This window comes from Cyclopterus lumpus, chromosome 13 (genome assembly GCF_009769545.1).
Source record: "Cyclopterus lumpus isolate fCycLum1 chromosome 13, fCycLum1.pri, whole genome shotgun sequence".
In the NCBI taxonomy this organism is placed as follows: Eukaryota; Metazoa; Chordata; class Actinopteri; order Perciformes; family Cyclopteridae; genus Cyclopterus; species Cyclopterus lumpus.
In genome coordinates this window covers 8,523,715-8,550,201 of record NC_046978.1, presented here as the reverse complement: position 1 = coordinate 8,550,201, position 26,487 = coordinate 8,523,715, and the positions used below count along the sequence as shown (strand labels likewise).

Below are 26,487 nucleotides of genomic sequence, written 5' to 3'. Positions count from 1 at the left end.
CAATATGTGCAGCTCAAAAGTAGTTGAGTCGAAGTATAGAGTACAAGTACCTCAAAATTGTACTTAAGTAGATGTCACTTTCTACCACTGGAAACGTTTACGGTTTGACTTTCATTCATAAAAGGACAGGCCTGCCACTACAAAACAGTCTCAAATATGGTTTTGGTGCTTTGTCAAAAGTCAACAGTGAACGATAAGTAAAGCACTCATTACCAACATAAACTGGGCATCGCAACACCACTCACAGTTCTTGACTCAGGCCAAGGACTGTCTTGTGTTTGTTCTGCAGTGATTGACTTGCCTTTACTGACTCAAAGTCACACAGTCCACCGTCACACTAAAAGTGAGGGACGCTGCCAAAAGACTTTACTCAATAGCTCACAAACTGCTTTGGACAAGACGCAGCTGGAACAACTGACCCGGCTCACTTGAAAGTGCCCAGTCAGCAGAATCACCACAGTGCCAACAATCAATACGAGAGCTCCCTCCTCCAGCTGGAAAAGGCTCAGTTAAGTGAAACTGCTCTGTATCAGCAAAAAAATAATATACTTAAAAGGACATTTTGCAGCTACCAGTGTGTTTTTTAGTCTGTCCAGGAGTTTTATGTAATTTAAATAAAAGATTTCACACGAGTTCACCAGCTCAGTCTTCTGCACAGTGTCCACACATTTAGGCGTGATAGGTCGCAAGTGTTTGCACGACCAAAGTGACATCACATTATCAGACAACGCCCTTCTCAAATGTAAAGTAAAAGCACAGCTGTATGATACAATAAATGATGGCGGAATTGCATTTCGCTGCTTTGATTTCAGGATTCAAGTATTGTGCGTGACTTGCATTTGTAAAAGGACCGGCCTACCACTACAAACCAGTCTCAAATATAAAAGTCACTCCCACTGAGACATTTGAACCCAACAGAGCCATCGTGGATTCAAATTTTGAATAAATGGAAAAAGATCCCTATTGCCAGCATCAGCAATTTGTCACCTCAAAGCCCTTGTTCCAAGTACAAACTGTGCGATTTTGAAAAGAGTATACGCATGATTATTAGATGTCAGCTGAAAAATTAAAATTAAAAAAGGGCGTTGCTTTTGCAGTGGCCACATACATTGTGAACTTGTGTGTTGAACTCTTTCCATAATGCCACGGGATCCCATCTCCCCACTGAAATATTAATTAATGACAAACATCATGCTCTATGACGATAGAATGTAAATAATGTGTCTCTGGAGGATTTGGGCCGGACTCAAACAGATCTGAAGTGGGCCAAACACTTGAGATAAGAACATCCCAAAAGATGTTGTACGTTGAAGCTGTGTGATATGAAGAACAGCAATCTACAGCTTCTCTCTGACTAATGAAGACATTCATAGGTGAGTGTAAGGCTCTTTTATTCTGGAGGTTGAATATGTACTAAGTTAAAGTGCACTGAAGTGTGTCTCCCAAGCGTTTGTGTTATGCCATTCTTTTATTTTATCAGTTCGATTCTATTCTTGTTCTAATCCTAATTAAATTCTCCAAAAAATGCCCTGGTGTCTTGACGTTAAACTTATTTCTCTTCAACAGGTTTGCTCTAGTGCCCAGTTACACAATGTATAATCTGACTGAATTTCCAGGGAATGCAACTACCAGCAAAAACCTGTCTGTGATCATCAAGGTGTGTATGGTTATGCCCCTCTTCTGCTTCTTCCTCTACTGTATTGCTGTCATGCTGCACATCTTTGCATCTCACAGACACTACCTGGACTCCACACGTTACATCCTGTTTACCTACATGCTGATCAATGACACTTTCCAGCTCTCGTCCTCTGTGCTGCTCTTCTTCTTTGTCATGGGAAAGATTAAATTGTCTATGATCTACTGTGCTTCGCTGGTTTTCCTTTCCTCTGTCACTTTCCAGAACACACCTTTAATCCTGGCCACCATGTCTCTTGAGCGCTACGTTGCCATCTTATATCCGCTGCAGCGTCCGGCCGTCTGGCGCTCAGACCGTATTTGGGTCATTATTCTGTCCATGTTGCTCACCACCTCGATCTCCAATATTGTTAACTACTCTATCGGTGTGAGTGATTCTGCTGCAGTGGATATCCTCTCTACCCCTGTGCTTTGCAAAGTTACCGTTATCAACACATCTCAAATCCAGATTTTATTCCAAGTTGGTGTATATATTTTCCTTTTTGCACTTGTGACTGTTGTCATCCTGTTTACATACTTGAGAATCCTGCTGGAAACAAGGAAAATGAGACAAAGCAAAGTGTCTGGGAGCAAAGCTATGCACACCGTGCTGCTACACAGCTTTCAGCTGCTGCTGTGCATTTTGGCCTTCATTAACCCCATCACGGAAACTCTCATAGTGCTGCATTCCAACTGGCTACCAGAAGACATTGCCTTTTTTAATTATTTCTGTTTCATCCTTACTCCACGCTTTCTCAGCCCGCTCATCTACGGCTTTAGAGATCAGAATCTCAGGGGCAGCCTCAGGAAGACAATTCTCTGCTGCACAGACAGAGTCAGACCCGGCAAGAGAGGCTTGCCTGCTTAGTGAACTTGATGTACAAATGTCAAAAGATGTATTTATGATGTTTAAAAAAAGTTTCTGCATGTCTTGTAAAGTTTTTAAAAGCACTGAGTACAGTTTCCTCAAAAAAGGCCTCAGACGGTTTTGAAAAGTCTTGAATTCATCCACAAAAGTCGCAAATAACAATATTTTTTGTTGGCTGCGGCATTCAGCCATATTAGTTATGTATAGATGTTAAACAAAGTGGGAAACGTGGGATTAATTTGACAATGCATCATCAGACCTGCAGCAAATGTTGTCAAACATGCTGTTAAATGTAAACCAGGCAGCGTTAGTATTTCTGAGCCAGCAGCATCAATAAAGATTATTCAATTCAGGGAGGGCATTCAAGGTACCATAATGTCAAAAGGCTGAGGCTCAACCTCTCATTCTCTCAGAATCAGAACCAGAATCAGAATCAGAAACTTTTAATAGCCAAGTAGGTTTACACCTACAAGGAACTTAGCGTGGTGGATGGTGCAAAATAGGACATCAGACATAACAAGCAACAACAGGCAACAACAAATAAACAATCAACAAAATGCAGACGAGACATGTAAAATGTAAAATGTACAGTGTAAACATGCTCATGCAAGACTGTGTGTCTGAGTTGCAGGCAAGCATATGCTTCCGGCTTTCTGTAATCCATTGTGATTAGACTGTATTACACATATTCATGAACCTAAGAATCACAAACGGCTTGCAGTTTATTGCAGATTAATACACTGATATTTTTATGAACAAATCAGTGTGTTTTTCCCTGATACAAAACTACTGTTTGAATGCATAAACATGATGGGTGGTGGTGATGAGGATATACATATACACATATACATATATACATATACATATATATATATATATATATATATATATATATGTATATGTATATATATATATATATGTATATGTAAAAATGAGGATATATACACATACATATATACATATACATGTATATGTATATATATGTATATGTATATATGTATATATATATATCCTAATCATATATACTGTATATCCTCATCACCACCACCCATATGTGTACTTAGAGAAAACATGAGACCTGTAACACAATTTTGAAAAATTTGACCAGCATCAAAAATGCATTCAGGTCAGGTCAGGTATGGGGGCCAAGGCAGCGCGTTGCTGCGTCCACCTTCCGACGCCTCAGGTCACTGATTAGTGACCTGAGGCGCGAATAACCTTTAACTCCCTTATATAATTGTTGATTATTGTGTTACTTATCAGCACATCAACTTATATATATGTATATATGTGTGTAATATTTATAAATACTGTACATCAATCATTTACAGTTTTTATTATTTTTTTATTCCCCTGAACAATCAAGTCACTCAAAAGGTATTTAATGTGGAGCTCTAAGATATCAGTCCAGTTGTTGTACAAAGCATTCACCGGCAGATGTCGCACTGACTCCAAACTCAATACCTAATGCATATAACTTTCTTCTTTTTTTCTTGCAAATTACTTACCCTATTTACTTACTTTTAACAAATACTAATAAGTTGAATGAGATTGGTGCATAAGCATAACCCTGGTTTCATCCATTTTCATTTTGATTATTTGCATGGAACGAAGCGCAAACGGAATGTGAAGCGCGATTAATCAGAAACAGCCTCCGAAACCCTACTCCAGGAAGTTTGATGCATTTCTGTTATCAATAGTGTCAATAAACCTGTCGGGTGCTTGCTGTAATGAGAAACGAATTGCCCTGACTGAGTTCAGCCCGCAGGCCAGTCCCATAAACAGAAGGAGAACGCTGATCTCAGAGCAGATGGGGGAGATCCCCGTGTGGACTTGAGAGGCATGTTTGTAAATCCTGAAGATCCTCAGTTCGGGGCAGTGAGAGAGGAGTATGAGAGGAGAGAGAGGACGCATGTCTGATCTGCGCTGGAGATGATGGATCCCACGTGCGTTTACCTCAGTTGGAGTCTCCTGGCTGTAGCGGTGATCCCCGGGTCTTTAGGTGAAATGTATACGTCGCTGCTGAACGTGAAGCAGGCGATCAGTGTTGAACAGAAGCTGATCGATTATTTGAGAATTTACATCGACCACGAGTCCGAGCGACTGGAGGACATCAAGCGGTGAGTGGCATGCACGAGGACACACGTGTAACTAACTAACTAACTAACTATATATATATATATATATATATATATATATATATATATATATATATATATATATATATATATATATATACTGCACATCTTAACTCTGTGGCGAGTTAAAGGACTAACAAGTCTCCTTACTTTAAAGATATACTATATCAAACCCTGTGGCCCCTCCAGACAGTGAGTTATAATGGAAATGTGTGGAGATTTATAGTCACATGTTTAGACCCACAGCTGGGAATCCTTCATTTTCATTTGGATGAAATTATACAAAAATGACATGAGTCCAACCAAACTTAATGACCTAATGACATTATGGGAGAAGAATGTTTTATCAGCTGCAGTTTCTTCCAGTCAGAAACCTTCATTATAAAAGACTTATTATCATGCATGAGATTAATTAATTAATTAATTAAATCTGTTGTTACTATTTCTGCGCTGTAAGGTGGTCAGTTTTTTTTCAACCATTATATACGATTAAATATAGCCTAGCTCTGGCAAAGAGAACAGTCACTTTTGTCCATTATCTTATTTCTTCAAGAGCATTGTAGGGTTCACAGGGCTCTTTTGCTGCATGTGAAACGGTCTGAGCACTCTTCCTTGTTGTAACTGCAGTCTACAATCTTTCCCACAGCTTTTATGACAAAGTGTCAGACCTGCACACTGAACTTTACAAAGGCCCGGCAGCCGCAATGGCAAACCCGCTGGCGGCATTCACCTTGATCAAGAGGCTGCATTCAGAGTGGCAGAATGTAGTCAACAGCAATGAAGCCCTGGAGAACTCACAAGGTTGGCTCACTGCCTTCTTTACAGACACATCTGGTGGTGACAACTGACGCCCCCCCCCCTCTTCTCTGCTGTCACCACCCCAGCCCCCAAGTTCACCTTTTGGCACTCTGCTGTCCAGCCCTCAGGTCGAGTTACAAGGCGGAAGAGGACGATCTGCCCACACTGGAAGACCTCCAGGGAGCCGCCAAGGGGCTGATGAGGCTGCAGGATGTGTATGCTCTTCAGGTTGCGAGCCTCGTTAGGGGTCGTTTCCAGAGAGTCACTGATGGCAGGCCTACTGATGTCTACCTGTCCACAGTGTCTGTCCCGCTGTCTGGTGATGACTGCTTTCTGGTTGGAAAGGTAAACGATCCATTCCTTTTTTTCCTGAATTTTTTTCTCCTAATGTTTTTGTTTTTTTCTTTTCTTTGAAGAGTCATTACTTAAGAAAAAGTACCAACACCACAATCTAGAAAAATATTCCATTACATTTAAAAGTCCTGCCTTCAAAAGCCCAAGAAAAGCAAAATTCCGTTTAAGTATCAAAATTAAAAAAGTACCCATTCTAACATAATGCATCAATGTGTAATAAGCATTTTACTATTGTCGTTGTTTGAGGTGGAGGTGGTTTTAAATATTTTATATACAGTTAGGTAGTTAAGTCCAGAGGCTCCTAATCTACGGTTCGGTCCCGTTTAAAGAGTCACGTGATAAATCTGAAGGGTAAATCTCAGGGGTCATAATGAAAGAGGAAAGTGGAAAAAGCAAAGTTATGTTCTTTTCTCCTATCTTTTCTTTTTCCTTGTGGATTATTGCAGAGTTTATCTATTTGGGCAACAAACAGTTGAAATTAAACAATGTTCGAAGTTTAAAGGGGGAATCACTTATTGGGGAATCTTCTGACAACTGTTTTAAGGGTTCACAGGCCAAAAATGTTGGGAACCACAGGGTTGTTCTTCAGCAATATATTACATTATTAAAAAAATCTCAATCGGCAAAGTAACTACAGCTTGCAAATGAAGGTAGTGGAGTAAAAGTACAACATTTTCAACTGAAATATAAGGAAGGAGATGTATGAAGTAATATGAAATGAAAATATAATACTCAATACCTCAAATTGTACATGAGTGCATTTCTTGAGTATATGTATAACAGATGGTGTTACTTTCCACAAGTTGTTTGTTCTTCTTATCTGTATTTCCTCAACTTTATCAAAGAAATGCGATGAGAGTGTTGAAACAAGTCTGTCATCCGTGGTCTATTTTCAAAGTAAAATAAGCTGAGTGCATGAGTAAAGTATTGAAAGGGATATATATTTGAAAGATGTTGCTTTGAAAAGGTCCACTCCTGATTCACATCCCTTTCCAAAGGTCTGCAAAATACTTTTATTCCAAAGCAGTCCGTCACTGTGTGGTGGGAATCCAGTCAGCTTGGAAAAAAAGTGGACTGTCTGGGAATCCATTTCCTGTAACTATATGAATATAATATTATATAAGTAAGAACGGGAAAAAAAGGTTTCCCTGCTATGAATTCCATTGTTTATGTACAGTGGTGATGTGTCAGGGCAGGGCACTGTGGGAGAGAAATCCTGTTGTATGGAAAAGACATTATCTCACCTAGTGTTTGGAGCAAAGCGCATGAGCTTGCCTTCACTTGTACTGAGGCCGAGATTATCTGACACCATCTGTATCCAGAGATGCTCAGTTTAAGGTGCTGTCAGTAAAAGAACTGCCTGCACATGCTTTTATATGGCTGTTAAACTGTTCCTCAACACTGGCAGGGTTTGTCAACAGTCGTTTGTTGCCTGTCAGTTTTATCTGGAGGCATTTTAAAGCAGATGCTTCCCTGAGGCTATGCTGATCTATACAGAATATAAGAATTCATTGGTTCTTTAAAGACTGTTCCCAAATTATTGGGTGCAATGTTGTGAACTGAGTGTGTGCTAGCGGAGATAAGTCGCTGTGTGTGATTAGTTGATTGTGTTTTTTGGGGGTTAAATGGAACACCGGAATTGTTGTTTGTGTGCTGTCGATGGGTTGTGGATACAATCTGTGATGTGGGGAGCCTCGTGTCACTCAGTTTGTATTTGGGTGCTGTCCGGCCGGTAGTCAGCACCTACTTAATCAAGTTAAATCAGCTACAAAAACAACCGGAGTCCAAGTAAAGAGATATACTGTGGCCAGTGTTCATGAATTTCTTACTTTAAAAAATAATCCTGAAGGTGTTGTTTGATCTACAGACATGTCGCTCTATCCACAATGCACTTGGTTGAAAGGTCAGTCACGCGTGATCTTTTAGATTGACATGCTGTCAATGGACCACGTTGAGAAACTACAATATATTTGTATAATGTCCAAAGAGACTAAAGCTGCAATAATTAGTCGGCTAATCGACGAGTCAATCTAAAGAAAATTAATAGCTAACTGTTTTGATAATCGATTAATCATTTCAGATTTATTTTAAGCAAACACGTCAAAATACTTGGTGATTCCAACTTCTCAAATGTGAGGATTTGCTGCTTTTTTTCTCTTACATGAAAGTAATCAAAACATCTTTGACTTTGGACCATTGGACAGAAAGAAAATGTAACATGAGGATAATCTAATTATCATTTTTTACTTTTTATAGACAAAAAAATGAATCAAATAACATAGAAAATTAAACATTAATCAATAAAGAAAATAATCCGGCAGAAAATACTTACCAATTGCAGTGGTTGTTACACCACATCCTGTATTTAAGAAGTCAAGTAACGTTGCTCATCATAAACGTAATTTAATCAGGAAATGTCATTAAGATCAAGATCTCTTTGGCAAGTACACGGAAGAAAATAAAACACAAAACAAAACAACACAGTCGGACAAACTCAAGCACAATCTCTAAAAAGGTCCAAATTAAAAAGGTTTTGATCCAATAGGATAGTTTCAAGTTTTATAGTCTCAGAAAGTCTGTCGTGATTATCTTCTGTATTTCATGACACATTTCTGCATTCCTTGTGATTTCACGCAGGTGGCCTACGAGCAGGAAGACTACTACCACTCAGTGCAGTGGTTGGAGGAGTCGGTGCGTCTCTTCAGGGGAACAGGAGGCGAGTGGAGCCCTGAGAATGAAGGGACTTTAGAGGACGCTCTGGATCACCTGGCCTTCTCTCATTTTAAAGTAGGTGGAAGGACACTTGGGAAATGCACATTTGTCAGATGATTGATGGATAGCACTGCCCTAAATTCCTGTCATTGTTTCAGACAGGAAACGTCTCATACGCTCTCAGTTTATCTCAGGAGTTACTGCATCATGGTAATTATTTTTATTTAACTTGTCCCTTTCCATGAATCATGTCTGTACCACATAAATCTCCTCTTTATATCTGTGAACTTGCCTGAACAGACTGACTGAAGCCTGTACAGGAAGCAACATGCCCTATAATATATTGCATTTACACGTTTCTTCTCAGATCCAATGAATGGAAGGGTTTTGCAGAATATTAAGAAATACGAGAAGCTGCTGGTTTCAAGTCCGCCGATATCAATGATTGTAGATGGGCTGAGGAGACCCACCTCCAATCATTTAAGGACCAGGGACACTTACGAGAGGCTCTCCCAGACACAAGGCTCTAAGGTAATCATCACAATTAATCATTGTGAACACACAGTGTATTAAGGAAAATATTTGGAAGGGTAAAGAAATAAGTTAATATAACAACCAGAGTATTCTTACTTGTATAATACTAAGCAAAGTCAACAGTGAACGATAAGTAAAGCACTCATTACCAACATAAACTGGGCATCGCAACACCACTCACAGTTCTTGACTCAGGCCAAGGACTGTCTTGTGTTTGTTCTGCAGTGATTGACTTGCCTTTACTGACTCAAAGTCACACAGTCCACCGTCACACTAAAAGTGAGGGACGCTGCCAAAAGACTTTACTCAATAGCTCACAAAGTGACCAAAGTGACATCACATTATCAGACAACGCCCTTCTCAAATGTAAAGTAAAAGCACAGCTGTATGATACAATAAATGATGGCGGAATTGCATTTCACTGCTTTGATTTCAGGATTCAAGTATTGTGCGTGACTTGCATTTGTAAAAGGACCGGCCTACCACTACAAACCAGTCTCAAATATAAAAGTCACCCCCACTGAGACATTTGAACCCAACAGAGCCATCGTGGATTCAAATTTTGAATAAATGGAAAAAGATCCCTATTGCCAGCATCAGCAATTTGTCACCTCAAAGCCCTTGTTCCAAGTACAAACTGTGCGATTTTGAAAACAGTATACGCATGATTATTAGATGTCAGCTGAAAAATTAAAATTAAAAAAGGGCTTTGCTTTTGCAGTGGCCACATACATTGTGAACTTGTGTGTTGAACTCTTTCCATAATGCCACGGGATCCCATCTCCCCACTGAAATATTAATTAATGACAAACATCATGCTCTATGACGATAGAATGTAAATAATGTGTCTCTGGAGGATTTGGGCCGGACTCAAACAGATCTGAAGTGGGCCAAACACTTGAGATAAGAACATCCCAAAAGATGTTGTACGTTGAAGCTGTGTGATATGAAGAACAGCAATCTACAGCTTCTCTCTGACTAATGAAGACATTCATAGGTGAGTGTAAGGCTCTTTTATTCTGGAGGTTGAATATGTACTAAGTTAAAGTGCACTGAAGTGTGTCTCTCAAGCGTTTGTGTTATGCCATTCTTTTATTTTATCAGTTCGATTCTATTCTTATTCTAATCCTAATTAAATTCTCCAAAAAATGCACTGTATTTTTTAGGATGTATTTTAGTGGGTGTCTTGACGTTAAACTTATTTCTCTTCAACAGGTTTGCTCTAGTGCCCAGTTACACAATGTATAATCTGACTGAATTTCCAGGGAATGCAACTACCAGCAAAAGCCTGTCTGTGATCATCAAGGTGTTTATGGTTATGCCCCTCTTCTGCTTCTTCCTCTACTGTATTGCTGTCATGCTGCACATCTTTGCATCTCACAGACACTACCTGGACTCCACACGTTACATCCTGTTTACCTACATGCTGATCAATGACACTTTCCAGCTCTCGTCCTCTGTGCTGCTCTTCTTCTTTGTCATGGGAAAGATGAAATTGTCTATGATCTACTGTGCTTCGCTGGTTTTCCTTTCCTCTGTCACTTTCCAGAACACACCTTTAATCCTGGCCACCATGTCTCTTGAGCGCTACGTTGCCATCTTATATCCGCTGCAGCGTCCGGCCGTCTGGCGCTCAGACCGTATTTGGGTCATTATTCTGTCCATGTTGCTCACCACCTCGATCTCCAATATTGTTAACTACTCTATCGGTGTGAGTGATTCTGCTGCAGTGGATATCCTCTCTACCCCTGTGCTTTGCAAAGTTACCGTTATCAACACATCTCAAATCCAGATTTTATTCCAAGTTGGTGTATATATTTTCCTTTTTGCACTTGTGACTGTTGTCATCCTGTTTACATACTTGAGAATCCTGCTGGAAACAAGGAAAATGAGACAAAGCAAAGTGTCTGGGAGCAAAGCTATGCACACCGTGCTGCTACACGGCTTTCAGCTGCTGCTGTGCATTTTGGCCTTCATTAACCCCATCACGGAAACTCTCATAGTGCTGCATTCCAACTGGCTACCAGAAGACATTGCCTTTTTTAATTATTTCTGTTTCATCCTTACTCCACGCTTTCTCAGCCCGCTCATCTACGGCTTTAGAGATCAGAATCTCAGGGGCAGCCTCAGGAAGACAATTCTCTGCTGCACAGACAGAGTCAGACCCGGCAAGAGAGGCTTGCCTGCTTAGTGAACTTGATGTACAAATGTCAAAAGATGTATTTATGATGTTTAAAAAAAGTTTCTGCATGTCTTGTAAAGTTTTTAAAAGCACTGAGTACAGTTTCCTCAAAAAAGGCCTCAGACGGTTTTGAAAAGTCTTGAATTCATCCACAAAAGTCGCAAATAACAATATTTTTTGTTGGCTGCGGCATTCAGCCATATTAGTTATGTATAGATGTTAAACAAAGTGGGAAACGTGGGATTAATTTGACAATGCATCATCAGACCTGCAGCAAATGTTGTCAAACATGCTGTTAAATGTAAACCAGGCAGCGTTAGTATTTCTGAGCCAGCAGCATCAATAAAGATTATTCAATTCAGGGAGGGCATTCAAGGTACCATAATGTCAAAAGGCTGAGGCTCAACCTCTCATTCTCTCAGAATCAGAACCAGAATCAGAATCAGAAACTTTTAATAGCCAAGTAGGTTTACACCTACAAGGAACTTAGCGTGGTGGATGGTGCAAAATAGGACATCAGACATAACAAGCAACAACAGGCAACAACAAATAAACAATCAACAAAATGCAGACGAGACATGTAAAATGTAAAATGTACAGTGTAAACATGCTCATGCAAGACTGTGTGTCTGAGTTGCAGGCAAGCATATGCTTCCGGCTTTCTGTAATCCATTGTGATTAGACTGTATTACACATATTCATGAACCTAAGAATCACAAACGGCTTGCAGTTTATTGCAGATTAATACACTGATATTTTTATGAACAAATCAGTGTGTTTTTCCCTGATACAAAACTACTGTTTGAATGCATAAACATGATGGGTGGTGGTGATGAGGATATACATATACACATATACATATATACATATACATATATATATATATATATATATATATATATATATATATATATATATATATATATGTATATGTATATATATATATGTATATGTAAAAATGAGGATATATACACATACATATATATACATATACATGTATATGTATATATATGTATATGTATATATGTATATATATATCCTAATCATATATACTGTATATCCTCATCACCACCACCCATATGTGTACTTAGAGAAAACATGAGACCTGTAACACAATTTTGAAAAATTTGACCAGCATCAAAAATGCATTCAGGTCAGGTCAGGTATGGGGGCCAAGGCAGCGCGTTGCTGCGTCCACCTTCCGACGCCTCAGGTCACTGATTAGTGACCTGAGGCGCGAATAACCTTTAACTCCCTTATATAATTGTTGATTATTGTGTTACTTATCAGCACATCAACTTATATATATGTATATATGTGTGTAATATTTATAAATACTGTACATCAATCATTTACAGTTTTTATTATTTTTTTATTCCCCTGAACAATCAAGTCACTCAAAAGGTATTTAATGTGGAGCTCTAAGATATCAGTCCAGTTGTTGTACAAAGCATTCACCGGCAGATGTCGCACTGACTCCAAACTCAATACCTAATGCATATAACTTTCTTCTTTTTTTCTTGCAAATTACTTACCCTATTTACTTACTTTTAACAAATACTAATAAGTTGAATGAGATTGGTGCATAAGCATAACCCTGGTTTCATCCATTTTCATTTTGATTATTTGCATGGAACGAAGCGCAAACGGAATGTGAAGCGCGATTAATCAGAAACAGCCTCCGAAACCCTACTCCAGGAAGTTTGATGCATTTCTGTTATCAATAGTGTCAATAAACCTGTCGGGTGCTTGCTGTAATGAGAAACGAATTGCCCTGACTGAGTTCAGCCCGCAGGCCAGTCCCATAAACAGAAGGAGAACGCTGATCTCAGAGCAGATGGGGGAGATCCCCGTGTGGACTTGAGAGGCATGTTTGTAAATCCTGAAGATCCTCAGTTCGGGGCAGTGAGAGAGGAGTATGAGAGGAGAGAGAGGACGCATGTCTGATCTGCGCTGGAGATGATGGATCCCACGTGCGTTTACCTCAGTTGGAGTCTCCTGGCTGTAGCGGTGATCCCCGGGTCTTTAGGTGAAATGTATACGTCGCTGCTGAACGTGAAGCAGGCGATCAGTGTTGAACAGAAGCTGATCGATTATTTGAGAATTTACATCGACCACGAGTCCGAGCGACTGGAGGACATCAAGCGGTGAGTGGCATGCACGAGGACACACGTGTAACTAACTAACTAACTAACTAACTAACTAACTATGTATATATATATATATATATATATATATATATATATATATATATATATATATATATATATATATATATACTGCACATCTTAACTCTGTGGCGAGTTAAAGGACTAACAAGTCTCCTTACTTTAAGGATATACTATATCAAACCCTGTGGCCCCTCCAGACAGTGAGTTATAATGGAAATGTGTGGAGATTTATAGTCACATGTTTAGACCCACAGCTGGGAATCCTTCATTTTCATTTGGATGAAATTATACAAAAATGACATGAGTCCAACCAAACTTAATGACCTAATGACATTATGGGAGAAGAATGTTTTATCAGCTGCAGTTTCTTCCAGTCAGAAACCTTCATTATAAAAGACTTATTATCATGCATGAGATTAATTAATTAATTAATTAAATCTGTTGTTACTATTTCTGCGCTGTAAGGTGGTCAGTTTTTTTTCAATCATTATATACGATTAAATATAGCCTAGCTCTGGCAAAGAGAACAGTCACTTTTGTCCATTATCTTATTTCTTCAAGAGCATTGTAGGGTTCACAGGGCTCTTTTGCTGCATGTGAAACGGTCTGAGCACTCTTCCTTGTTGTAACTGCAGTCTACAATCTTTCCCACAGCTTTTATGACAAAGTGTCAGACCTTCACACTGAACTTTACAAAGGCCCGGCAGCCGCAATGGCAAACCCGCTGGCGGCATTCACCCTGATCAAGAGGCTGCATTCAGAGTGGCAGAATGTAGTCAACAGCAATGAAGCCCTGGAGAACTCACAAGGTTGGCTCACTGCCTTCTTTACAGACACATCTGGTGGTGACAACTGACACCCCCCCCCTCCTCTTCTCTGCTGTCACCACCCCAGCCCCCAAGTTCACCTTTTGGCACTCTGCTGTCCAGCCCTCAGGTCGAGTTACAAGGCGGAAGAGGACGATCTGCCCACACTGGAAGACCTCCAGGGAGCCGCCAAGGGGCTGATGAGGCTGCAGGATGTGTATGCTCTTCAGGTTGCGAGCCTCGTTAGGGGTCGTTTCCAGAGAGTCACTGATGGCAGGCCTACTGATGTCTACCTGTCCACAGTGTCTGTCCCGCTGTCTGGTGATGACTGCTTTCTGGTTGGAAAGGTAAACGATCCATTCCTTTTTTTCCTGAATTTTTTTCTCCTAATGTTTTTGTTTTTTCTTTTCTTTGAAGAGTCATTACTTAAGAAAAAGTACCAACACCACAATCTAGAAAAATATTCCATTACATTTAAAAGTCCTGCCTTCAAAAGCCCAAGAAAAGCAAAATTCCGTTTAAGTATCAAAATTAAAAAAGTACCCATTCTAACATAATGCATCAATGTGTAATAAGCATTTTACTATTGTCGTTGTTTGAGGTGGAGGTGGTTTTAAATATTTTATATACAGTTAGGTAGTTAAGTCCAGAGGCTCCTAATCTACGGTTCGGTCCCGTTTAAAGAGTCACGTGATAAATCTGAAGGGTAAATCTCAGGGGTCATAATGAAAGAGGAAAGTGGAAAAAGCAAAGTTATGTTCTTTTCTCCTATCTTTTCTTTTTCCTTGTGGATTATTGCAGAGTTTATCTATTTGGGCAACAAACAGTTGAAATTAAACAATGTTCGAAGTTTAAAGGGGGAATCACTTATTGGGGAATCTTCTGACAACTGTTTTAAGGGTTCACAGGCCAAAAATGTTGGGAACCACAGGGTTGTTCTTCAGCAATATATTACATTATTAAAAAAATCTCAATCGGCAAAGTAACTACAGCTTGCAAATGAAGGTAGTGGAGTAAAAGTACAACATTTTCAACTGAAATATAAGGAAGGAGATGTATGAAGTAATATGAAATGAAAATATAATACTCAATACCTCAAATTGTACATGAGTGCATTTCTTGAGTATATGTATAACAGATGGTGTTACTTTCCACAAGCTGTTTGTTCTTCTTATCTGTATTTCCTCAACTTTATCAAAGAAATGCGATGAGAGTGTTGAAACAAGTCTGTCATCCGTGGTCTATTTTCAAAGTAAAATAAGCTGAGTGCATGAGTAAAGTATTGAAAGGGATATATATTTGAAAGATGTTGCTTTGAAAAGGTCCACTCCTGATTCACATCCCTTTCCAAAGGTCTGCAAAATACTTTTATTCCAAAGCAGTCCGTCACTGTGTGGTGGGAATCCAGTCAGCTTGGAAAAAAAGTGGACTGTCTGGGAATCCATTTCCTGTAACTATATGAATATAATATTATATAAGTAAGAACGGGAAAAAAAGGTTTCCCTGCTATGAATTCCATTGTTTATGTACAGTGGTGATGTGTCAGGGCAGGGCACTGTGGGAGAGAAATCCTGTTGTATGGAAAAGACATTATCTCACCTAGTGTTTGGAGCAAAGCGCATGAGCTTGCCTTCACTTGTACTGAGGCCGAGATTATCTGACACCATCTGTATCCAGAGATGCTCAGTTTAAGGTGCTGTCAGTAAAAGAACTGCCTGCACATGCTTTTATATGGCTGTTAAACTGTTCCTCAACACTGGCAGGGTTTGTCAACAGTCGTTTGTTGCCTGTCAGTTTCATCTGGAGGCATTTTAAAGCAGATGCTTCCCTGAGGCTATGCTGATCTATACAGAATATAAGAATTCATTGGTTCTTTAAAGACTGTTCCCAAATTATTGGGTGCAATGTTGTGAACTGAGTGTGTGCTAGCGGAGATAAGTCGCTGTGTGTGATTAGTTGATTGTGTTTTTTGGGGGTTAAATGGAACACCGGAATTGTTGTTTGTGTGCTGTCGATGGGTTGTGGATACAATCTGTGATGTGGGGAGCCTCGTGTCACTCAGTTTGTATTTGGGTGCTGTCCGGCCGGTAGTCAGCACCTACTTAATCAAGTTAAATCAGCTACAAAAACAACCGGAGTCCAAGTAAAGAGATATACTGTGGCCAGTGTTCATGAATTTCTTACTTTAAAAAATAATCCTGAAGGTGTTGTTTGATCTACAGACATGTCGCTCTATCCACAATGCACTTGGTTGAAAGGTCAGTCACGCGTGATCTTTTTAGATTGACATGCTGTCAATGGACCACGTTGAGAAACTACAATATATTTGTATAATGTCCAAAGAGACTAAAGCTGCAATAATTAGTCGGCTAATCGACGAGTCAATCTAAAGAAAATTAATAGCTAACTGTTTTGATAATCGATTAATCATTTCAGATTTATTTTAAGCAAACACGTCAAAATACTTGGTGATTCCAACTTCTCAAATGTGAGGATTTGCTGCTTTTTTTCTCTTACATGAAAGTAATCAAAACATCTTTGACTTTGGACCATTGGACAGAAAGAAAATGTAACATGAGGATAATCTAATTATCATTTTTTACTTTTTATAGACAAAAAAATGAATCAAATAACATAGAAAATTAAACATTAATCAATAAAGAAAATAATCCGGCAGAAAATACTTACCAATTGCAGTGGTTGTTACACCACATCCTGTATTTAAGAAGTCAAGTAACGTTGCTCATCATAAACGTAATTTAATCAGGAAATGTCATTAAGATCAAGATCTCTTTGGCAAGTACACGGAAGAAAATAAAACACAAAACAAAACAACACAGTCGGACAAACTCAAGCACAATCTCTAAAAAGGTCCAAAATAAAAAGGTTTTGATCCAATAGGATAGTTTCAAGTTTTATAGTCTCAGAAAGTCTGTCGTGATTATCTTCTGTATTTCATGACACATTTCTGCATTCCTTGTGATTTCACGCAGGTGGCCTACGAGCAGGAAGACTACTACCACTCAGTGCAGTGGTTGGAGGAGTCGGTGCGTCTCTTCAGGGGAACAGGAGGCGAGTGGAGCCCTGAGAATGAAGGGACTTTAGAGGACGCTCTGGATCACCTGGCCTTCTCTCATTTTAAAGTAGGTGGAAGGACACTTGGGAAATGCACATTTGTCAGATGATTGATGGATAGCACTGCCCTAAATTCCTGTCATTGTTTCAGACAGGAAATGTCTCATACGCTCTCAGTTTATCTCAGGAGTTACTGCATCATGGTAATTATTTTTATTTAACTTGTCCCTTTCCATGAATCATGTCTGTACCACATAAATCTCCTCTTTATATCTGTGAACTTGCCTGAACAGACTGACTGAAGCCTGTACAGGAAGCAACATGCCCTATAATATATTGCATTTACACGTTTCTTCTCAGATCCAATGAATGGAAGGGTTTTGCAGAATATTGAGAAATACGAGAAGCTGCTGGTTTCAAGTCCGCCGATATCAATGATTGTAGATGGGCTGAAGAGACCCACCTCCAATCATTTAAGGACCAGGGACACTTACGAGAGGCTCTGCCAGACACAAGGCTCTAAGGTAATCATCACAATTAATCATTGTGAACACACAGTGTATTAAGGAAAATATTTGGAAGGGTAAAGAAATAAGTTATTACAACAACCAGAGTATTCTTAATTGTATAATACTAAGCAAATGTGCAATTCTGCTTTTTCAGTAGCACATCTGAACATACCAATCAATACATTACATTTTGTACATTTGAGTCTTGGAAAATGTTTAATATAGCTAGCTGTGAGTGTGCTGATAAATTATTTACAAATATTTTTTTTGTCATGCAGAAATAATATGTACAGCTCAAAAAGGCTTACGAGACACCATTCTAAGAAAAAAAAGACCAGAAACCAGAGGGAAAACAAATTACTTTTGGATCAAAACTATAGCCATGCTGGTGGCTTTTAGGCTCAGTGTTGCTTTGAGCAAAATGCTAAAATCACCTTGCTCCCATTGACAATGCTAACATGCTGACCTTTAGCAGGTATAATGTTTATTATGTTGGTGACAATCTTAGTTGAGTGTGTTAGTAATCTAATATTTGCTTACTGTCACCAACGTATAGCTGAGGCTGATTGGAATGTCACTAGTTTTGAAGGTCATAACAGTCATTAAAGTATTAAACATATCAAAACTCTGACTTGATGGTGGCGATTTATCCAATTTGTCAAGATATGTGGGTGACTGTGGCTCAGTGGTGAGCAGGGTCGCCCTTCAATCAGAGGATTGGCTAGCTAGCCCAAGTCGATGTGTCCTTGGGCAAGACCCTTAACCCCAAAATTGTATCCGTATCTGTGCCTACGGTGTGTGAATGTTAGTTACTGCTGATGTGCAGGTGGAACCTTAGCTCGACATCAGTGTAGGAATGGATGTGATTGGGTGAATGATGTCATGTAGTGTTAAAGTGCTTTGAGTGGTTGGAAGACTTGAAAAAAAAGATGTCAACCTCATTGTGGCGGGAGAGGAAAAGTCAAGGGGTCATCAAAGTCAGTATGCTTCATCTTCTGGGGACCATGAATGTAAGAAATCCATCCAATAGTTTTTGAGCTGTTTCAATCTGACCCAACACTGCCATCCCCAGAGCCAAACTGCTGGCATAGCTAAAGGAAACAGAAGATATATGTCTCTTTTTCATTGTCATTTACCAACAGCTCCAAGTAGTTTGTCACAGATTTGCCAACATTTTGTAAACCAATTGAGGAGTTTATTAAGATGCAAGTTTGTAATAGGGGTGTCCTTAATTTGTGCTTTTAAACTTGTGTGGAATGAAAACAATGTTAAGTTCGATCTTGTTTCTCTTTAGCAGCCAATGCAGTTTAAAAACCCCAAACTTTTCTGTGACTACTTCACCAACGGGAATCCTCAACTGCTACTTCTGCCGGTAAGACGTGAAGTGCTGAGCCTGCAGCCGTATGTGGTCGTGTACCACAACTTCATCACTGACACGGAGGCTGAGGACATCAAGAGGACCTCCCATCCAGGAGTGAGTGCATTTTCCTCATCATCAAACACCCCAAAAAACATATGTCTTCAATATGTCCGTTTTTTTTTAGCTACTAAAACATGATTTTATTCACAACACTGCATTTTATGTTTTGGTTAATCCAATTGGGTTGTCAAATGGTTTTGTAATCCGGTATTTTGATGAGTTTTCTCTCATGGGACTCAAAGAAAGTGAAGCTACAAAGTACTTTTTCTTGACGACAGCAAGAGTTCAAGACAGTCTGTTGAAGATTGTTGAATTTACATTTTGCTTTTGTAATTTGAACGCCGTGTACCTTCATCTCACAGTGAAGAATTTGTTTTTAAAAGAAAAACTGTTTTCACAAAATTACCAACAACGACTTATGATCTTGTTTTTTGAATTTTCCCTTGTCCATATGTAATATTTTACCCTTGTGGCTTCTGATCTGTTGACAGATTATCACTGTTATTTCAAGATGTTTTCCAACACATGGACATCTGCACAGGTGTAAGCTTTTCATTACTCTGAAATTAAAAGTGTAATGAAATTGGCAGCCTTTGAGCAAGACTATACATGTGTCAATTCACCTGAAGAGATATTTACAGTGGACCTCCTCTTTTTAATTAATCTTTTATAGACTGCCTTTACAATGGCACACAATACACTATTTACTGTTCAAGTTCAACCACTGGTATCCCATGGCATGATACTGGTCACCCACCACATCTTCATCACTGTCATTATGTTGAATGTTGTTTCTCCTTCTGCCTCTAAGCATCCAATAACATAGCTATGTATTCACCTGTGTTGGTACTTTGTCAGTGGTGGACAGTTACTAAGTACATTCACTCAAGTTCTGTAATGAAGTATTTTTACTACATGATATGTATGTTGCTGCTTACAAAGCAATGCATCTCAAATCCTAATCCTATTACTCCTATACTATATACATAATAGTATAGTGCTCTGAAAGGGGCCATTATGCAGAATAATGAGTATTCTTTATTATGATCATACTTTGTTGGCTGCATTGAAAAAGAGAAATATTAAGTAATGTGGCAACATTGTGCAATTATTTCTAATTGGATTGGAATATATATTTTGTAAACATGCATATGTTACTTGATAATCTGCTCTGCTGTGGGTCTTGTTAGTTGCCGGGGTCTAAGCCAACCTTTTCCTGCTGGAAAGACCCTATGGAGGAAGCATTGGTCTGCTTCCAAACCTTTTAGCAAGGCCGAAAGAAATGAGGGATACATTACTGTAAAAACTTGTCTGAGCACCTCAAACTGTCCAAACAACCCTGCTGGGCTCTGCTGGTAAATATTCAGTCCACTAACATGGAGCCTCCGTATCTAGATGAAAGCAACTATCACTTTTCTGCTCATATATGGAAAGCTATGGAATGATCCTCAGAGCTGACTCAGTATTTGGTGGAGTAACTCAATTGGTGCCCTATAGTTTCTTTGAGGTTTTGGCATTGTTCAATGAGTTTTCCAGGCTTTGCTCAAATGAAACCCCCCGTACTTATTTCATCATTATGTCAGTGTGGGTTTATTGAAAACAGGCCCAGTATTAGTTTGAAGCAATGAGCAGCCGTTCTTAACCATGAGCATGGTTGATACTTTGCTCATGGTGGATCCTGGAGCCCATACCACAGGTCTGTTCTTTGGAGTTAAGCATTCTTCATGATTAATGGAAATGCAACATAATAATTGTTTGTTAGTAGTTTTTTTTGGACCATTTTCCCTCTTTTGTGTAAGCCCTCTGGAGCTGAATGACATAATGTCTCTCATGGCAATGAGTCGCCTGGAAGTCATCAGGAGTTTGATTTGCAACGTTAATCAAGAATGTTCTGTTACCAGTTTCCTGCAGTGCACCTGCTTATGTACCCCATTACAAATTGAAAAACATGTATGAAACGAGCAGAATGCAGGGGGACGATTCTGCAGTCCAAATAAATCCCTGAGGCTCTATTTTAAGAAGGTAAGACTTCCCAACACCCTTTCAGACAGAGACCTTGTGGTGCACTTTGACAAGGTGAAGATACGATGAAACTTAAAACTGATACCTGCGGGGGAAGAAGAAGGTCATCTGAACACAATAACCCCACCCACTAAGATTGGGCATGCAAGATTAGAAAAATAATGGCAGTCTATCATCGCAGCATTTGGACACATCATTAGAACACGTTTTTTATTCTCTTTTGTCAGGGTCTTCAGCCAGAAAACACAATATGGATGCTGTAACAATCACACACTCATAACATGGTTTTGTTTCTGTCTTTGATGACAAGTTGAAACGATCTGTGGTGGCAGCAGGAGAAAAACAAGCAACAGCAGAGTATCGCATCAGCAAGAGGTACAAAAGAAGTAGTTATTTGGTAGATATATATGTGTTCATGCTTCAAGTTGTTATACATAAATATCTTTTTTCTAGTGCATGGCTGAAGGGCTCAGCGCACTCCACTGTTGGGAAGCTGGATCACAAGATCTCCATGCTCACAGGTTTGAATGTGAAGCATCCATATGGCGAGTACCTCCAAGTAGTTAATTATGGGATTGGTGGCCATTATGAACCTCACTTTGACCATGCTACAGTAAGTTGATCGATAGACTTGTTTAACAAGTTTAGACACTTTATTACATTGCTATAGCTTTTGCATGTTGTCTGTGCTTGCATTAATCATGATAGATCAATTGATGACATTTTTTTCCAGTCGCCTTCGAGTCCCGTGTTCAAGCTGAAAACTGGGAATCGAGTGGCAACCTTTATGATATATGTGAGTCAAGTCTTACTCTAACTATCTTATGACCCAGATAGCAGCCAGAGGTTTTTGGGCAGGTTCCTGTTTCTACTGCTCCAAAATATAAATTAAAAATACAAGCGATTGCCATGAATGCTGCAAGACTTTGGAGCAAACTGCCTCAGCCTAGACGTGACCTCAGTGCTTAAAATACACTTTCATACAAAAAACAAACTCAATTTTTTGTCTCTGACCTACTTCTATTTGTAACTAATCTGTATTCAAATATTATTAGTCTTATTTATATCATTAAGAATCCCATGTGAACATTTGAGTATAATTGGATAGTGATTAATTTTGTTTGCAAAATTGCTTTAAAATCAGAGCAGCAGACAGAGTGGCTTTTCATAAGAGGAGCACATAAACACGAGACACAACTCTGAAGGAATGTCCTTTTCCACAGCTCAGCTCTGTCGAGGCAGGTGGGTCCACAGCCTTCATCTATGCCAACTTCAGCGTTCCTGTCATGGAGGTAAACAATCTGCGAATGGCTAGATGAGCTAAATGCAGTTTCTCTTGTGTTCGTGTCATTTCTTTTTGCCTTGAGCTAGATTATTTCCACCTCACTCCGCGCCTCCCTCACATTCTCTGGTGCAGCTGTCAAAATGCCAAAAGGTCAGATCATGGCAACAGCAGCCATGAGATTCTCTTCAACGCAATACTGCTATTGAATAGCTGAGTCTCAGTGGAGGTTGAAGCTGTTATTCGGTTGATAAATGAGAAGTGGAAGGTTTACCAGGCCACTCCCGGGGTTTAACCTCTCACCTTCTATTTTATTGAAATCTCACTTCCTAGCTGTTTTTACAGAAAGTAACTGATCCTAATAAACAGATACAATTACCAACACATTTCGTAGGAACCCATATCGCAGGTAGAGAGAGACCTGCGATATTTAGATTAAAGCCGAATGAGTCAATCAACAGAAAATAATATATTCTGATAATCGATAAATTGTTTTGCTGACTTTTCAATCAAAGATGCAAACATACCCTAGTTTTAGCCTCTCAGTGGTGAACATTTTCTACTTTTTCTTTTCATATATTTGACTAAATTGAATATATTTCGGTCAATAAAATCAATTGTGAAATTGTGATAGGCCTGTTCCACTACTATCTTACATTTAATCGACCAAAAGATGAATCAATAAACAAAGTAATTGACCATCAGATTAATTGATAATGAAAATAATTGGGAGTTGCAACTTTTCGAACTTTTCGAACTTATTGAATGTGATTTATATTGTTTTTCATTTCACAGAAAGCTGCCATTTTCTGGTGGAATCTCCATAGAAACGGTCAAGGAGACGCAGACACGCTACATGCTGGCTGCCCCGTACTCATTGGGGACAAATGGGGTAATATTCAGTAGATCCAGTATGATATGATGATGTTGTCAAAAGGATCCAAAAAGTGAGGTAAATCTGGAAAATAGCAAAGCAATGCAATTTATCAGAATCCTTTTAAACAGATTAGTCTTTTTTTACATCCTTTTCATGGTTTGTTTCTAGTGTTCATCTTTCCTGTCATACAGGAGCTAATGTGCAACAGCCAGGCTACATCTGGCTGCGGCATACATTGAGAGATGAAGTGCAGTTCAGTCACTGTGCAGAACATCTGCTGTTGGTTGGCCCAGATCATGAACTCCTGAAATGTGTTTTAGGCACCCAGTTAAACTGACAGAAGAATATCAATCAGCACAAAGCAGCAGAAGAAGAATTTGGTCGTTGTGTTGTTTGTAAGCAACCATATACAGTACATAATCAAAAATGTTCAAACTCAAAAAAGATGCAAAAGCAAGACAACTTTAATTCATGCACTTTTCTCCTGTCTTTCACAAATTAAAACATATTTCACATTTTTCCGTATGTTCCAGTGGCAAACAAATGGATCCATGAGCATGGCCAAGAGTTCCAACATCGCTGCAGCCTGAATCCTGAAGAGTGAGGGTGTAGAGCGAAAGCTGGGCCCCTTGGAGTACAAGAGCCAGCCTCTACAATTGAGAGGCAAACTTGCAGGCACAGGGGAGGAGGTACGCGGAGAATGAGCTCACAGGCAAGGGAGGTGAAAGCCGCCGTGAGACAGCCTGCATCTGTTATTGGAGCCCCAGGCCCCAGGCATCCTGGAGCTCACGGTGCCGCACTGGACATGGATAGCACAAGACTGAGAGGCGCGGTAGAAGAGGGCTGTTGGCAATCAGCCCCCAGAGGCCAAACGCTCTCTTGCTCTTACTGGCCAATTCTTGCAGATGGAGGGAGGCTTCTGCACACTGTGCTGGTTTCAGTTAACTGTGTTTGCAAGGCTGTTTGCCTTTCCTGCTGGCTTAACAACTGACATATGCAGCCCTTTTCCTACATTGGGCACATTCCAGGGTCTGTCATTACAAATCAACACAGCTGTACTTTGTGCAGACGGTCAGAACTTTATTTAGAATGTGTAGAAGTTTACAAAGATAGCAAACATGCCTGAATCATAGTGAAATGTGTATAGAATGACGCACAAGGCATCTTTCATTTTCTCGTTGATGTAATGGGATTCTGCCAAAAAATAAAGTGGTGTTTTGGTATATTAATATTCAAGTCCATTTAAATGTGATAATGCTTCCATAAACTGCTGGATACACAGCGTATGACTTTGTTGTACAGAGTGGCAAAGCCTTTTATGGGTTTGACGGTCATTTTTGTGTTCAATACTGCAGATTAGTAACAGAGATTCTGGTTGAAGTTCTTCCGTAATGGGTCATGTCAGACCTCAGGACTGCAGCCCAGACTGGTGCTATGAGTCAAAAGAACCAGTCATTGTGAGTCTGCCAGTTAATTCCCAGCTGACGATGTGGTCATTGCTGCCTGTGGGAGACTCATTCACTGACAGTCTGTCTAATGGAATAGATTCGAGCCGTTTGCATGCCATTCAGATATCTCAGATATTTGTGCTTAAGTAGGTCATAACCCATCCTAAACAGAGTGAAGTTGACCATACACTATTCAGATTCACTGTAAGAGCTTGGGCACTATGAGGCCTTTATATGTGACCTCTAACAATTAAATGACGGGATCTGTGAGAGTGACAGGCGGTGACAGAGGAACAATACCTCTGCCTGCTCACAGTGACATACCTTTTCCTTCCAGTTCCCCACAGTGTATACAAACAGACACACTTCCCAAGTACACACTGACACACGGGAAATATAAGAACACTGGATGCATATTGCTCATTCATGTGTGCACACTAAACAGCAGGACTTGATTATTTTCCCTTGGAGTTGATGGATAGCAAGAAGCTTGAATACGTTTCATTGCAAGTATTCATTCCATTAAAACACAGTCATAACTACATTTAGCCTCAAAACACAAGTATATGAGACCACAACTGTATTTCAGTTAAAAAACTCACATTATTGTCATCAAGTGGTTAACAACTACTTCAGCTATATATAGAGAAACACATATTGTGAATATAAAAAAGGATTCAATTCATGCGCAAATGATAGATAGCAGCAAAGGTTCATGTCTATCAATTAAAGATGCTTTTTTTTACAGTCATTTAGAAACATAATAAACCAGTAAATATACAAGCAGAAATGTTTAAAGTAATGTTTCACAGATCCAACTTACAACCTGAAGCCTGACTTTTTCCAGAATTCCAAAGATTTTATTTGGCACTCATCCTTAACACCTTCAGCAGCCCTCACTGTTATGCATGCTCACCACAACAAACATGGCTGCAGAGGGACTTGCTATCCAAGAGCATAGTCCAATCTACCTAAAGAATACATGGCTAGACCATATGCCGTCATCGAGACAATTTGAGAAGTAGTTGATAACATGTTACAATTATTCTGCACAACTTATTGAAACATAGACTTGAATACAACGCTAACTGGCAGAGATTCTGCCCAGCAACAGCTAAATAAAGGGACGCAGAAATAATGCAAGAAACTTTTAAGCTCAGGTTTGATAAAGTCAGAAAATCCCTACATACTGCTGTTAATGAGCAACTTGGTAGTGATGGAAGGATCAGTGCTGCTCCCCTCTGCTGGTAATGTAAAAGGCTGCATGGTGAAATATGTTTCACTCTATTCAAATCAAATTGTGTGCTGCTTATATTGTAATGATGAATGTCTTTGGTCCCACAGTCTAAAAACCTGCAGTTAAGTTAATTGGCAAGTCTTTCCTTAATGTGGGTCACAATGTGTGAAACCATAATATTTACATTTTGTGATACATTTTGGATACATTCATGCATGGCCTTGTAGTCGTGTTTAATTACGTTTGCCTCTGTATTCCCCTTGCCAGGAAATGTGCCAAATAAATGTATTGAACAAAAAAAGAATCATCTAAATTGTGTCAAATGCAATCTTGGGAAAAATCAATGAGAGTAATAAAACAAGAGCACGTTTTACTTAACA

The 26,487-nt window shown here is 39.4% G+C and overlaps 4 protein-coding genes across 4 annotated transcripts; all 4 read left to right on the top strand.

Moving 5' to 3' along the window:
• The first annotated feature begins 1,591 nt into the window (after positions 1–1,591).
• Positions 1,592–2,542, top strand: LOC117741779 (odorant receptor 131-2-like). The gene has a single exon (XM_034549003.1). It carries the CDS (start codon positions 1,592–1,594, stop codon positions 2,540–2,542), a length of 951 nt encoding a protein of 316 aa, XP_034404894.1.
• A 1,810-nt stretch (positions 2,543–4,352) lies between these two features.
• LOC117741778 (prolyl 4-hydroxylase subunit alpha-3-like) lies at positions 4,353–9,306 on the top strand. The gene is made up of 8 exons (XM_034549002.1): positions 4,353–4,367; positions 4,475–4,662; positions 5,327–5,481; positions 5,600–5,823; positions 8,470–8,619; positions 8,703–8,754; positions 8,912–9,075; positions 9,262–9,306. Exons 1-8 carry the CDS (start codon positions 4,353–4,355, stop codon positions 9,304–9,306), a joined length of 993 nt encoding a protein of 330 aa, XP_034404893.1.
• Positions 9,307–10,318: 1,012 nt separating this feature from the next.
• On the top strand, positions 10,319–11,269 carry LOC117741776 (odorant receptor 131-2-like). Its single transcript, XM_034549001.1, has one exon. It carries the CDS (start codon positions 10,319–10,321, stop codon positions 11,267–11,269), a length of 951 nt encoding a protein of 316 aa, XP_034404892.1.
• A 1,963-nt stretch (positions 11,270–13,232) lies between these two features.
• Positions 13,233–24,614, top strand: p4ha3 (prolyl 4-hydroxylase, alpha polypeptide III). Its single transcript, XM_034548642.1, has 13 exons — positions 13,233–13,407; positions 14,086–14,240; positions 14,361–14,584; positions 17,231–17,384; positions 17,468–17,515; positions 17,673–17,836; positions 19,119–19,295; positions 21,574–21,638; positions 21,717–21,876; positions 21,997–22,059; positions 22,487–22,555; positions 23,341–23,437; positions 23,956–24,614. Exons 1-13 carry the CDS (start codon positions 13,295–13,297, stop codon positions 24,024–24,026), a joined length of 1,560 nt encoding a protein of 519 aa, XP_034404533.1. The 5' UTR covers positions 13,233–13,294; the 3' UTR covers positions 24,027–24,614.
• The last annotated feature ends 1,873 nt before the right edge of the window (positions 24,615–26,487 follow it).